Source organism: Mauremys reevesii, linkage group 15, assembly GCF_016161935.1.
Source record: "Mauremys reevesii isolate NIE-2019 linkage group 15, ASM1616193v1, whole genome shotgun sequence".
NCBI lineage: Eukaryota > Metazoa > Chordata > Testudines > Geoemydidae > Mauremys > Mauremys reevesii.
Genome location: NC_052637.1, coordinates 2,253,725 through 2,268,159, shown reverse-complemented (window position 1 = coordinate 2,268,159; position 14,435 = coordinate 2,253,725). Strand labels below are relative to the sequence as shown.

Below are 14,435 nucleotides of genomic sequence, written 5' to 3'. Positions count from 1 at the left end.
GACCAGCAGTTCAACAATGTTTTACTTTTTAAAAAATAAATAAGATGAAAACTTTATGATATTTATTTGGTAAAAACTCCTTAATTTTTCTTACAGGTAGATAAAAAAGAGCAAAATCACATGGTACGGTGAAAGAGTAATTGCCGAATAATTTAATTAATACCTTTTACATGTAAAATTACCCTTTTTATCCTAGAGATTCATATATTCTATAATATAAGTTATGATGTTTTTCGTCTTATTTAATGTACAAGTACGAAAGAAGTCTTGTAAAATTGTTGGTGCTCGGCACACTCTTCTGAAAACATGATTGTGCTACTGGCCACCAAAAGGTTGGGGACCACTGGAATGGGGCAGGAAGGGGGTGGAGTTGGGGTGGGGACTTTGGGGAACGGGTTGGAATGGGGCAGAGTAATGGGGGGTTGAGCACCGACCGGCGCCAGCAGGAGTCCGCACCTATGCTAGCAGGGAATGTGCTGGGGCTTCCTGTTCCCCAAGCGCACCACATTCCCCCTCCTCAGCCCTCCTTCCCAGCTCTTGCCGCCTTGAAACAGCAGTTTTGCGGCAGCAAGCGCTGGGAGCTGGGGAGAAAAGCGGAGCCGCAGGACGCTCAGGGGAGGAGGCAGAGGCAGAGCAGAGGTGGAGGTGAGCTGGAGTCAGGGGGTGGGCCGGGAAGCTGCCAGTGGATGCAGAGCACGCACCAAGTTTTGCCCGTGAGTGCCCCATCCCCAGAGCACCCACGGAGTCAGCGCCTATGGATGTACCTAAGAACATAAGAATGGCTGTACCAGGTCAGACCAAAGGTCCATCCAGCACACACAATGTAGAGATAGTTAATACAGAGATTTCTCTATAAATCTTTATGACGTTGCATTGTGTTATTTTGTATTAAGTATCTTTATCTTTATGACATTGCATCTTGCATGATGTTATTTTGTATTTCATATGTCTTGGTATTGTGCCTCTCTATTTTCATACAACTTTGTATTAGATCCCTTGTAGGAATGTTACACTTCTCAAGCGCTAAGGGGGTAGGAATGCCGCCCCCGGATTTAGAGCATGATTGTGATATATATCTCATATGCATCTCATAGAGTATTAATTGATACCTGTATTACTAATAAATGTGGCATCTTTGCCTTATCCCTCTTAATAAGATCCTTCTGGTTTTTATTACATTGGTATAACACTCAGGGGAGGAGGCAGAGGCAGAGCAGAGGTGGAGGTGAGCTGGGGTCAGGGGGTGGGCCGGGAAGCTGCCAGTGGATGCAGAGCACGCACCAAGTTTTCCCCATGAGTGCCCCATCCCCAGAGCACCCACGGAGTCAGCGCCTATGGGTGTACCTAAGAACATAAGAATGGCTGTACCGGGTCAGACCAAAGGTCCATCCAGCCCAGTATCTGTCTACCAACAGTGGCCAATGCCTGGTGCCCCAGAGGGAGTGAACCTATCAGGCAATGATCAAGTGATCTCTCTCCTGCCATCCATCTCCATCCTCTGATGAACAGAAGCTAGGGACACCATTCTTACCCATCCTAGCTAATAGCCGTTTATGGACTTAGCCACCATGAATTTATCCAGTCCCCTTTTAAACATTGTTATAGTCCTAGCCTTCACAACCTCCTCAGGTAAGGAGTTCCACAAGTTGACTGTGCGCTGCTTGAAGAAGAACTTCCTTTTATTTGGTTTAAATCTGCTGCCTATTTTCTTATTACCATGGATTTATATAACGGCAAGAATATATTCTCAGTCTTATTCTCTATCCCCTTTTGAATGATTCCTAACATCCTGTTTGCTTTTTTGACTGCCTCTGCACACTGCATGGACATTTTCAGAGAACTATCCACAATGACGCCAAGATCTTTTTCCTGCCTCTTTGTAGCTAAATTAGCCCCCATCATATTGTATGTATAGTTGGGGTTATTTTTTCCAATGTGCATTACTTTACCTTTATCCACCTTAAATTTCATTTGCCATTTTGTTGCCCAATCACTTAGTTTTGTGAGATCTTTTTGAAGTTCTTCACAATCTGCTTTGGTCTTAACTATCTTGAGTAGTTTAGTATCATCTGCAAACTTTGCCACCTCACTGTTTACCGCTTTCTCCAGATTATTTATGAATAAATTGAATAGGATTGGTCCTAGGACTGACCTTTGGGGAACACCACTAGTTACCCCTCTCCATTCTGAGAATTTACCATTAATTCCTACCCTTTGTTCCCTGTCTTTTAACCAGTTCTCAATCCATGAAAGGACCTTCACTTTTATCCCATGACAGCTTAATTTATGTAAGAGCCTTTGGTGAGGGACCTTGTCAAAGGCTTTCTGGAAATTTAAGTACACTATGTCCACCGGATCCCCCTTGTCCACATGTTTGTTGACCCCTGCAAAAACTCTAATAGATTAGTAAGACACGATTTTCCTTTACATAAACCATGTAGTATTGATCAACAGTTTATGTTTTTCTATGTGTCTGACAATTTTATTTTTAACTATTGTTTCAACTAATTTGCCCGGTACTGATGTTAGACTTACCAGTTTGCCGGGATCACCTCTAGAGCCCTTTTTAAATATTGGCGCTAAATTAGCTAACTTCCAGTCATTGGGTACCGAAGCCGTTTAAAGGACAGGTTACAACCCTTAGTTAATAGTTCCGCAACTTCACATTTGAGTTCTTTCAGAACTCTTGGGTGAATGTCATCTGGTCCCGGTGACTTGTTAATGTTGAGTTTATCAATTAATTCCAAAACCTCCTCTAGTGACACTTCAATCTGTGACAGTTCCTCAGATTTGTCACCTAGAAAAGCCAGCTCAGGTTTGGGAATCTCCCTAACATCCTCAGCTGTGAAGATTGAAGCAAAGAATCCATTTAGTTTCTCTGCAATGCCTTTATCGTCTTTAAGTGCTCCTTTTGTATTTCGATGGTCAAGGGGCCCCACTGGTTGTTTAGCAGGCTTCCTGCTTCTGATGTACTTAAAAAACATTTTCTTATTACCTTTGGAATTTTTGGCTAGCCGTTCTTCAAACTCCTCTATGGCTTTTCTTATTACACTCTTGCACTTCAGTTGGCAGTGTTTGTGCTCCTTTCTATTTGCCTCACTGGGATTTGACTTCCACTTTTTAAAGGAAGTCTTTTTATCTCTCACTGCTTCTTTTACATGGTTGTTAAGCCACGGTGGCTCTTTTTTAGTTCTTTTATTGTGTTTGTTAATTTGAGGTATACATTGAAGTTGGGCCTCTATTATGATGTCTTTAAAAAGGACCCACGCAACTTGCAGGGATTTCACTTTAGTCACTGTACCTTTTAACTTTTGTTTAACTAACCCTCTCATTTTTGCATAGTTCCCCCTTTTGAAATTAAATGCCACAGTGTTGGGCAGTTGAGGTGTTCTTCCCACCACAGGGATGTTGAATGCTATTGTATTATGGTCACTATTTCCAAGCGGTCCTGCTATAGTTACCTCTTGGACCAGCTCCTGCGCTCCACTTAGGATTAAATCTAGAGTTGCCTCTCCCCTTGTGGGTTCCCGTACCTGCTGCTCCATGAAGCAGTCATTTAAAGTATTGATAAATTGTATCTCTGCATTTCGTCCTGAAGTGAAATGTTCCCAGTCAATATGGGGATAATTGAAATCCCCCACTATTATTGGGTTCTTAATTTTGATAGCCTCTGTAATTTCCCTTAGCATTTCATCATCACTATTACTGTGGTGGTCGATAATAGATCCCTAATGTTGTATTTTTATTAGAGCATGAAATTTCTATCCATAGAGATTCTATGGAACATGTGGATTCGCTTAAGATTTTTACTTCATTTGAATCTACATTTTCTTTCACATATAGTGCTGCTCCTCCCCCTGTACAACCTGTTGTGTCCTTCCGATATATTTTGTACCCCGGAATGGTTGTGTCCGATTGATTGCTCTCAGTCCGCCAGGTTTCTGTGATGCCTATTATAGCAATATCCTCCTTTATCACAAGGCACTGCAGTTCACCTATCTTATTATTTAGACTTCTAGCATTTGTGTACAAGCATAGGCGCCGACTTATATGGGGCTCTGGGGCTTTAGCCCCATGAATAAATCCCAAGCAGGGGCTCTGCCCCACCAATGTTTTTTCTCCCCTGCTTAGAGCGCCCCCCCGCCGCTGCCAGGACCGCCGCCAGGGCTGCCCAGAGCCCTTTAAATCCCAGCCGCGGCCGGGAATCAGAGGGCTCTGGGCTGCCTGCTGCAGCGGGAAGCCCAGAGCCCTCTTATTCCCGGCCGTGGCTGGGATTTAAAAGGCTCTGGGCTCCCCGCGTTTGCAGGCAGCTCAGAGCCCTTTAAATCCCAGCCGCGGGCCGGGAATCAGAGGGCTCTGGGCTGCCTGCTGCAGTGGGAAGCCCAGAGCCCTCTGATTCCCGGCTGCGGCTGGGATTTAAAAGGCTCTGGGCTCCCCGCGTTTGCAGGCAGCCCAGAGCCCTTTAAATCCCAGCCGCGGCCGGGAATCAGAGGGCTCTGGGCTGCCTGCTGCAGCGGGAAGCCCAGAGCCCTCTGATTCCCAGCTGCGGCTGGGATTTAAAAGGCTCTGCGCTCCCCGCGGTTGCAGGCAGCCCAGAGCCCTTTAAATCCCAGCGCGGCCGGGAATCAGAGGGCTCTGGGCTGCCTGCAACCGGGAGCCCAGAGCCTTTAAATCCCAGCCGCGGCCGGGAATCAGAGGCTCTGGGCTTCCCGCTGCAGCAGGCAGCCCAGAGCCCTCTGATTCCCGCCGCGGCTGGGATTTAAGGGCTCTGGGCTGCCTGCAAACGCGGGAGCCCAGAGCCCTCTGATTCCCCGCGGCTGGGATTTTAAAAGCTCTGTGCTCCCCGCGGGTGCAGGCAGCCCAGAGCCCTTTAAATCCCAGCCTCTGTCCGCTGATTGCCTCCTCCCCAGACCCCTGCCCCAACTGCCCCCCCAGAACCTCCACCCCCTATCTAAGCCCCACTGGTCCTTGTTCCCCAAATACCCCCCCGAGACCCCTGCCCCTAACTGCCCCTTGGGACCTCAGCCCCTATCTAAGCCTCCCTTCTCCTTGTCCCCAACTGCCCCCTCCTGAGACCCCACCCAACTTCCCCAGGACCGCACCCCTACCTGTCCCCTGATAAACCTCTTAGACTCCCATGCCTATCCAATTGCTGCCTGTCCCCTGACTGCCCCTTCGAACCTCTGCCCCATCCAACTCCCCTTGCTCCTTGTCCCTTGACTGCCCCCTGGAACTCCCTACCTCTTCTCCAACCCCAAACTGCTTACTGTGCCACTCAGACCAGCGTATCTGGCTCCATGCAGCTCCAGACAGTTGCTGCCATGCTCCCCATGGAGCCCACAGCCCTCTCCCACCCCAGCACCTGCCTTCCAGATTTGAACACCTCAAAATTCAGGAGTGCTCAAGCTCGGTTTGGGCAGCTTTACTTCATTTCTCCCAAATCAGTTTCCTGCAAGGTGCCAACTGAAGGTGTTGGAGAACAGAGAGATCAGGTGGCCTCCTAATGCCTGGAAAAGAGACAAAGGCCGGAGGAGGGAGTGTCAGTGCCTGTCTTGGACTTCTGGGAAGTGCACGGTGTGGAAGGGATGCTGTGATGCTTTGGAACATCTCCATACAAAGCCAGTCAGGACTCTGGGGGAGCCTCCTCTCTCGGAGCATACTGTCTCCAGGGCAAGAAGCTTACACCTTCCTGGGTCTGACCTCGGAGCATTCAGCATGCCCTTCCACGTCATGCACTTTCCAAAGTGAGTCTGCCCAGGCTGGTCCTGGGGCAACCAGAGGTCGCTGCACCCCAACTCTGCAGTCAGATGTGACTCTCAGCCAGACAGTAAAACAGAAGGTTTATTAGATGACGGGAACACAGTTTAAACAGAGCTTGTTGGTACAGAAAACAGAACCCTCTGTCAGGTCCATCTTGGGGGTGGGAGCCCAGAACCAAGTTCTGGGTCTCTCCCAATTTCCCCAGCCAGCTCCAAACTGACACTCCCTCCTCTGGCCTCTGTGTCTCTTCTGGACAAGGAGGCCACCTGATCTCTTTGTCCCCAACACCTTCAGTTGGCATCTTGCAGGGGAAACTGAGGCACCCACACAGTATTCAGAGAAAATATTAAGAACATTCCCACTTCATCACAACAGATGCAACAAAATATAATACTGTATATTGAAGTAGGCAAGTGCTGCTTCTGACTTTCCACTTTTAATTGACCCTTGTAATCTTGTGGCACTGACGCGTTGTAGCTTCATTTTATATCGGCTTACAGGGCGGGAGCGGGGGGGCACCACCATTTTGGGCCCCACCAAAAATTATACAAACCTGCCGCCTATGTGTACAAGCACTTTAAAAACTTGTCCCTGTTTATTTGTCTGCCCTTTTCTGATGTGCCAGATTCTTTTTTATATGACTGTTTATCATCTGATCCAGCCCTTACATTATCCTCTTCCGTCCTTTGCTCCTGACTATAACCTGGAGATTCCCTGTCATCAGACTCTCCCCTAAGAGAAGTCTGTGTCCGATCCACATGCTCCTCTGCAGCAGTCGGCTTTTCCCCATCTCCTAGTTTAAAAACTGCTCTACAACCTTTTTAATGTTTAGTGCCAGCAGTCTGGTTCCACCTTGGTTTAGGTGGAGCCCATCTCTCCTGTATAGGCTCCCCCCCATCCCAGAAGTTTCCCCAGTTCCTAATGAACATGAACCCCTCCTCTCTACACCATCGTCTCATCCATGCATTAAGACTCAAGCTCTGCCTGCCTACCTGGCCCTGCGCATGGAACTGGGAGCATTTCTGAGAATGCCACCATAGAGGTTCTGGATTTCACTCTCTTCCCTAGCAGCCTAAATTCCGCTTCCAGGACATCTCTCCTACCCTTCCCTATGTCGTTGGTACCTACATGTACCACGACCACCGGCTCCTCCCCAGCACTACACATAAGTCTATCTAGATGCCTCGAGAGATCCGCAACCTTCGCACCAGGCAGGCAAGTCACCATGCTGTTCTCCTGGTCATCCCAAACCCAGCTATCTACATTTCTAATAATCGAATCTCCCATTACTAACACCTGCCTTTTCCTAGAAACTGGAGTTTCCTCCCCCGGAGAGATAACCTCAGTGCGAGAGGCAACCCCAGCACCATCTTGAAGGACGGTCCCAGCTATGGGAAGGTTTCTCTCTGTTCCCATTGACTGCTCTGCTTCCCTGGACCTTTCTTCCTCCTCAACAGCACAGGGGCTGTCTGAGCAGAGGTGGGACAATTCTACAGGGTCCCGGAAAGCCTCCTCAACATATCTCTCTGCCTCTCTTAGCTCCTCCAGTCCCGCCACCCTGGCCTCCAAAGTCCATACATGGTCTCTGAGGGCCAGGTGCTCCTTGCACAGACTGCACACTTACACCACTCGCCCACAGGGCAGGTAATCATACATGCAACACTCAGCGCAATCAACTGGATAGCCCCCACTCTGCTGCTGGGCTTCTGCCTGCATTGTCTCCTAGTTAATGGAAGGGTGGTTTAAAGAGAGAGGTTTTGGAAAGTGGTTTGGATTATAGGTTTTAAGGGGACTACAGGGGAAGAGAGAGGCTGACAAGGGACCCCTGCTCCCTTCCCACTCCCCTTCCAAACTCCCTTGCGAAACTCCCTGTTAGCAGCCCCTGGTTGCAAAGCTCCCTGGTCACTTGTGTGTGGCTTTATAAAGCCCTGGCCTCAGTGAATGCCTGCTACCTGAAGCAGAAAAGCAGCAATCAGGGCTGCAGAATGTAAGGGAAGGAGCAACCTCTTAGCTGGGGAAGAAGGTGGATTCACTCTTAAGAAGGCTGGAGTAGCTGAACACTTTTATTTAGGGGAAAGGGACATTTTTTTTCTTCAGGATCCAAGTATCTGCTGGTCTGTCTCTCCAGCTGGGAGCAGTTTGAACAAGGGAGAGTTCTAAACAGTGTAAAGTCGAGTGTAGGGTGACCAGACATCCCGAATTTATCAGACTATCTTGATATTTACTTGTTTGTCCCACGTCCCAACTGATCATTGGTCAGGACACGAATTGTCCCAATATTTTGCCCTCGCCCCCTCCCGGCCCCACACCGACACCACCCCTTCCTCCCCCATTGGGTCCCACACCAAATTCCTGCCCTTCCCCTGCCCCCAGACCAGCCCCCTCCCTCCCCCATTGGATCCCTCCCCAAATTCCCGCCCTTGCCCCACCCCAGCCCTGCCCCCTCACTGCCCCATTGGTTCCCTCCCCAAATTCCCGCCCTGGCCCCTCCTCTTCCCCAAGGACGCCGCATTCCTCCTCCTCTTCACCCCTCCCTCCCAGGCTTGCGCTAATCAGCTGTCTGGCGGCGCAAGCACTAGAGGGAAGGGGGAGACGCAGGATGTGGCAGCCAGCTCAGGGGAGGTGGAGGCGCAGCAGAGTGGAGCTGGTGCAGGGGGGCGTGGGGTGGAGCTGCCGGTGGGTGCTCAGCCGGTGGGTGCTATGCTCCGGCGGAACTTTTGCTTTTATTTTTGTTTTTCCTCCGCCGCCAGCTCTTGCTTTTTAGTTTAGTTTAGTTTTGTTTTTGCTCTGCCAGCACCCCCCACCCCGCCCGCATTCTGATATTTCATGTCTCTCATCTGGTAACCCTAGTCAAGTGGGACTTTAAAGGGTCTTTCAAGAATGCAGCACATGCTTCCTCACCTATGGGAAAGACCTTTAAAAACTGCCTTAAATCATCCTAACAAAGAGCCACTCTTCATATGAGGCTTGGCCAGCACTGTTGAAAGCGTGTGCCGAGTTACCTAGTACAGCCCCACAGAGCCGTGCGCAGCAACCAGGTATGGGCTTGTCTACACTGCCAATTATCGACAAAGCTCTTGTCTTTCCCGGGTACTTTAAAAAGCTCCCCCATCTGAAAGACAAAAGTTTTGCTGCAGCAAGTAGCAGTGTGAACACAGCTTTGTCGGCAGCGCAAACGCCGCTTGTGCGGCTGGAAGTATTTTGCCGACAAAGAGCATTTACACATGTAAGCAGAGTCAGGATGAGCTCTACCCTGACATCTGGTGGTGAATTATGGGGAGTGTGGAAAGGAATTTCAGGTCTTTGCATTTGCACACCGACTCCACCTAGCATAGTGAGCGGCAGCCTGGGATGGTTATTTTCACAACTGTGCAATCCCCAATTTCTTTGTTATTAGGGCAGGAGGAATAAAGTGTTGTCACCCTGATTAAGTAAGTGAGGAACTACAAAACTGTTTGATGATAACGGGTTTCACTATCAACAAAATAGCACTTGTAGACAAGGGACATGGGTTCCAAAACCCAGTGAATTGAGAGAGGCTGGGGACAGGGATCTGTACCTGGTGGGGTAGGTGCCTTGTTTTAGCCAGAAGCACCAGTTCTCTCTGCACTGTGGAATGCCAGATTGATTTTTGATTCCCTTAAGAATCTAGATACAGGTTACTGAGCTGAACTCACTTTGGGCTAATGGTGCACTACCACTGGGGCTCCCCTACTGTGAGCTGAAGTCACTACAAGAGCTGAAATTGCTGAGTTGAGAGCACTGAGTACTGTGCTAACTAGTGGGGGAGCCTGAAGCTATACTGTGGAGCAGAGCAGCTGGCAGAGCAGAGTGGAGCAGTTTGTGGAGCCACAGAGTGAGTGGAGCCGAGCAGTTTGTGGGGACTGCTGCAGCGGATCATGGGACTGCTGGTGGAGCAAAGCAGCTGGTGGAGAGGAGCAGAACGGAGCAGTTTGTGAGGACGGCTGGAGGAGCAGAGTGGAGTGGCTGGTAGAGCTGAGAAGCTTGTGGAGAAGGTGGAAGCAGAACCCCACGGACAGGCAGGGCAGTTGGCCCCGGACCATGTAAGGTGCCCCTTTCTACCCAGGCTGGGGGTGGGGACAGGGACCTCTGCAGATAGACTCTCGAACTCTGGGGCTGCACTGACCCGGGACAGAGACTTTTGGATTGTGGGAATTTTGGGACTATGGGTGATCTTTGGGTTGCTGGATTCTAGGGACATTTGGGGTATTGGACTTTGGAGTCTTGGGGTGATTTGGGGGTTGCTGGACTCAAGAGCCCAGGGAAAAGGACACGGCCCAATTTCTTGGGGTGGATCTTTGCTCATGGTTTGGTCTATGAACTCAATTTGATCTTTTCCCAATTTAATGCTTGTGGTTTATCTCGTGTAATTAAACCTTTTCTGCTACTCCGAGACTCTGTGCTTGTGAGAGAGGAAGTATTGCCTCTTCGAGACGCACAGGAGTGTGTGTAAGATTTTCCCAGGTCACTGGGTTCGGGGCTTGAGCTGGTTTTGCATTATGTTGTAGAGAAGGGACCCCTATTGAACCTGGCCCTTGCTGCTATCAATTCGGCCTGACAGAAGGGTTACACACATGCCAGCTTTTAGCAATGAGGCTGTATGGACATAGCCTCGTCGCTAAAACTCGGTGTCATGTAAACAAGCCCTGTGAGAATCAGGGCAGAAAAAGAAATGCTTGTGCCTGAAGAGAATTCCTGTTCTTACTACACTGCGCACCCCAGGCACTGCTGGGCTGTTCAGCCCTAGAGGGAAATGTTCCATTCTAGGGAGGATGAAAGGCCATTTGGGAGGTGATGGCCCAGAGCCCTGTCAGGCAAGGGCCCGGTGGGGTCTGGACTCAGCCATTGGTATCAGCTATTTTGGGTCCTGGCTGACATATCAGCCACCATGTGAAACGCTTCCCTGTGGCCTTTTGACATGCACACCGAGGTATGTCACTGCCAAGTCCCTCTGCTAGGAGGGGAGGGGAGGGGGAAGGCTGCAGGGTGATCTCCCACCTCCGTGCAGCCAGGGGCCAATGCTTCCCACTGCCATGCTGGAGCCTCCACGTGTATGTACTGACCAGGGCCCAGGGGGCCGTCCACAAAGTGTGCAGCTATGTGGGGCACCAGGAAGTTTGGGGCACCAAAGCCCCTGCCCTGGCTTTGCCCCACCCCGCCTCTTCCTGCCTGTGCTCCACCCCAGCCCCGCCCCTGAGGACTCTGCAGTAGGGCCTGGCCTACAGTCACCGGTGGCAAGAATTACAGAGACCCGGCCCCAGCCGTGCCCCCGGTGAGTGCTGGGGGGTGGTTCCTCCCTGTCTCCCAAGCCAACCCCCCTGTGGAGGCCTGGGGCTTCCTGCCCTATGATGGTCTGACCCCCCACACAGCGGGGTTGTGTAGGGGCCCAGGATAGCTAGGGACGGGCCTGGTATTGACAAATTTAAAATATTGTGTACAGAATGTTGAAAGCCCTCGGGAATATGGCAGGCTGGACAGTTGTGGGGTGGGGGGCTGTGAGGGGGAGCTGGGCAGTGTGGGGAGTCTGTGGGTGGGAGGCCACTGGACATGGGGGTTGCTGAGCATAAGGGGGTTGGGGGACCTGGGCAGGACAGCGGTGTGGCAGGCACACGGGCAGCGCAGGGCTTTGGTTGGGGGCGCAGGTGGCAGGGAAATGCAGGGGTTAAGGTGAAGGTGGCACTGTGGAGAGGTTGGGGTGAAGGTGGCAAAATATAGGGGTTAGGGGCACAGTGTAGGAGTTGGGGTGCAGAAGCAGACAAGGGTTAGGGGAAAAGGGGGTTCAGGATGGGGAACCAACGTGGCCAAGGAGGAAAAAGGCCCTGAGGCCCGCCCTGCCCCCTGGTGGATATGAGGGTGGGTTTCTCCTGTCACCCTTCCCCTCCCCCTTCCTTCCTCTCTTTCTGCTTTTGCTTCTCTCTCCCAGGAGTCTGGCTCACCCAGCCCAGCCAGCTCCAACTTTTGCGCCACTGCTGGTAGGGTGACCAGATGTCCCAATTGAATAGGGACAGTCCCGCTGTTTGGGGCTTTGTCTTCTATAGGTGCCTATTACCCCCCATCCCCTCCTGGTTTTTCACACTCGCTGTCTGGTCCCGCAGTGCTGGTAACATGCGCCAAGAGATGTTGCATGGAGCCGGCTTGATCGCTAGGACCCAGGAGCTGCCGGGAGGCGGCTCCGGGCAGCGAGCGCTGGGCTCTGGCCCGGCCGCAGGAAGTGATTCGCAGCCGCTGCGGTGACTCTGGCTCCCAGGCTCCTGGCGAGATCCCCGAGCCCCGGGGGGCGGCTGGTGCTGGGAGCCCGGAGCCCTGGCTGCAGCCGGGAGAGGGGAATCTCCAGCAGGGCCCTTCCCGCTGCTCCCCCCCCAGGAGCCTCTCCCAGGGCAGAGCCCCCAGCCCGGCCCGGCCCCTGCCCCGGGGGGCCCCGCTCGGAGGGAAGGTGAGAGCGACCCGCCCCCCCCCCCGGCACCCCCGGGCTGCAGGGGGCGGAGGTTAAAGAGGTGCAGGGGGTGAGGGCAGGCGGTGGAGCGGGGGCGGGGCTGCGGGGGGCAGGCTGGGATGGGGGCGGGGGCGCACTGAAGGGAAGATGGGGCGATGCGGGGGATCGGGGGGATTGTGGGGCTGGAATAGGGAAAGATGTGGGGGGGCACTGCGAGGGAAGGGGTGTGTGGGGAGGCGGGAGGGGGACAGCCCCCCCCTGCTCCCAGTGTGTGTTATTGTCAGACACCCCCGTGCTGGCAGGGTCTGTGTCTCACGAGTTTTGGGGTCTGCCCGGGGCCCTGGTCTGATTTCTGGGCAGGATTCACATCTCAGCCCCACCAGAGTCGCTGCTGCTTTGGGCAGGCAGGGAGTGTGGATGGGCCACTGGGCTCAGCCTCTGCCTGCCTGTCCCTGGGGGCTGCTGCAGGAGTCCAGGGCAGCTCGTTCTTCAGGTGATGCCACCAGAGGGCTCGGCTGTTCCTAAGGGAGAGGAGTTTACAGGGCAGTGCGGGGAAATCCCCCAAAGTGGCCCCTTTAGTTTTGTTTTTTTCTAGCATTTACCTCAGAGACGCTATTACTGGGCGGGTCTGAAGAGCCTGGGGGGAATCGGGGGGTTACATGGACTGAAGCCCCTTCTCGTACCTCCCCCATCACCCCGGCAGGCTGAGGAATCACGTCCATGTTTCGGTCCAGATGGGCCCATCTTCCAGGACACAGGGAAAGGAAATGTCTGTGACGGAGCCAGCTGGGGTAGGGGATTTTCAGTGAGCTCCTCGGCAGGGGCAGGAAGGAGACAGGATGTGATAAACCTGCTGATTTTCTGAGTGGGCCCATTGGTGTTGGGGGAGGGGAGATGGGACATTCCCCCATTTCTCAAACAGGATACACCCCCTTGCACAGGGCTGGGAACATTTTCAAGGCTCCCAGTGCTGGAGTGAGACCCCACTAGCCTGAGGCTGCTGTGAAATATGCAGGGAAGCTGTTGGGATTCCTGTCCCTGGCTCAGAGCTCTTCTTCCCGGATCAGCCTGTGGCTGGCAGGCTGGGAAATGAGAAGACCCTGCCCTGCTCGGTGTGCTGGCGGGGACAAGGAGCTCTCACCTTCTCCCACCCCTTGAAGCCTCCTGGCTGCTCTGATCAGGGTGGGGGTGGGATTCTGCTACTCTGAACCTCCCAGAGCTTCCATTTCTTTATCCTTCCTGCCACGTGACTAGTGGGATTGTGGCTGGAGCAGGAGGTAATGACCGGGGCCTTTTGTTGTTTCAGATGCCGGTGACCTTCGAGGAGGTGGCTGTGTATTTCACCCAGGGGCAGGGGGCTCTGCTGGACCCCGCTCAGAGAGCCCTCTACAGGGACGTCATGCAGGAGAACTACGAGACAGTGACCTCGCTGGGTAAGGGATTCCTGTCCCCTCAGATACTAGAAGCCATGGGGTCTGTGTGTCTATATGTGGTCATGTTCTTCCCATGTCAGTTAGATCAGAGGTGAGTGGGTTCCATAATGCACAGCTGCCGTCTGAGAGAGACTTGCATCTCCATGCCTCCTCCAGTGGGACATGGGTGTCAAAACCCAATGGACAAGCTAAACCATCCCCACCCACCCAGCTTTCAAAGGGGCATAAATCCAGCATTGTTCTGTCTGTGTTGTTTCTCAGCTGCACACACAATCCCTGTTCACCTCCCTCGTTGGGATGAGCTCCAGCCGAGGGGAGAGCTCTGGGCTCTGCAGGTTTAGAAAGAGGCAGGGGTTTAAGTCCAGAGCTGTGTGTGAGTCACCAAGGCCTCCAGAGCACACAGATCCTGAGAACGGCTAGTGAAGGTGTAGTAATAATTCAACTCACCTCCCCAGACAACTTCCTCTGCGCTCAGTGGGCTCAGTGACCATTTTCCACTCCTCTTGGATTCCACGTTCCTCCAGCAGAGCACAGGGACAGGTCCCACTCACAGAATGTCCTTTCTGAAAAATACTCCACCAATGCTCCATGCACCTTGATCTGGTCTGATTTCACCCTTGGCGCAGGATTCCCCCTTCCCAAACCTGAGCTGATTGTCCGGCTAGAACGAGGGGAAGAGCCATGGGTGCCCGATCTCCGGCCCTGGAAGGAAAGAAGGCTTCCGAGATGCACCCATACAGGTGAGGACTGACACAGAAACCATCTAGGGAATGAAGGAAAAAATTGAG

At 52.4% G+C, this 14,435-nt stretch overlaps 1 protein-coding gene across 3 annotated transcripts in view; it reads left to right on the top strand.

Moving 5' to 3' along the window:
- Nucleotides 1-13,595: 13,595 nt before the first annotated feature.
- The window catches only part of LOC120382869 (zinc finger protein OZF-like), a 31,349-nt gene continuing 30,509 nt past the window's right edge, over nt 13,596-14,435 (top strand). For 2 of the 3 annotated variants that reach the window (XM_039500304.1, XM_039500303.1), the window contains exons 1-2: nt 13,597-13,647; nt 14,274-14,387. In XM_039500304.1, the coding sequence (XP_039356238.1) occupies nt 13,614-13,647; nt 14,274-14,387 (148 nt within the window). In that variant the 5' untranslated portion in view covers nt 13,597-13,613. Of the gene's footprint in view, nt 13,648-14,273; nt 14,388-14,435 lie in introns of all 3 variants that reach the window. The other variant, XM_039500305.1, reaches the window with a different exon arrangement.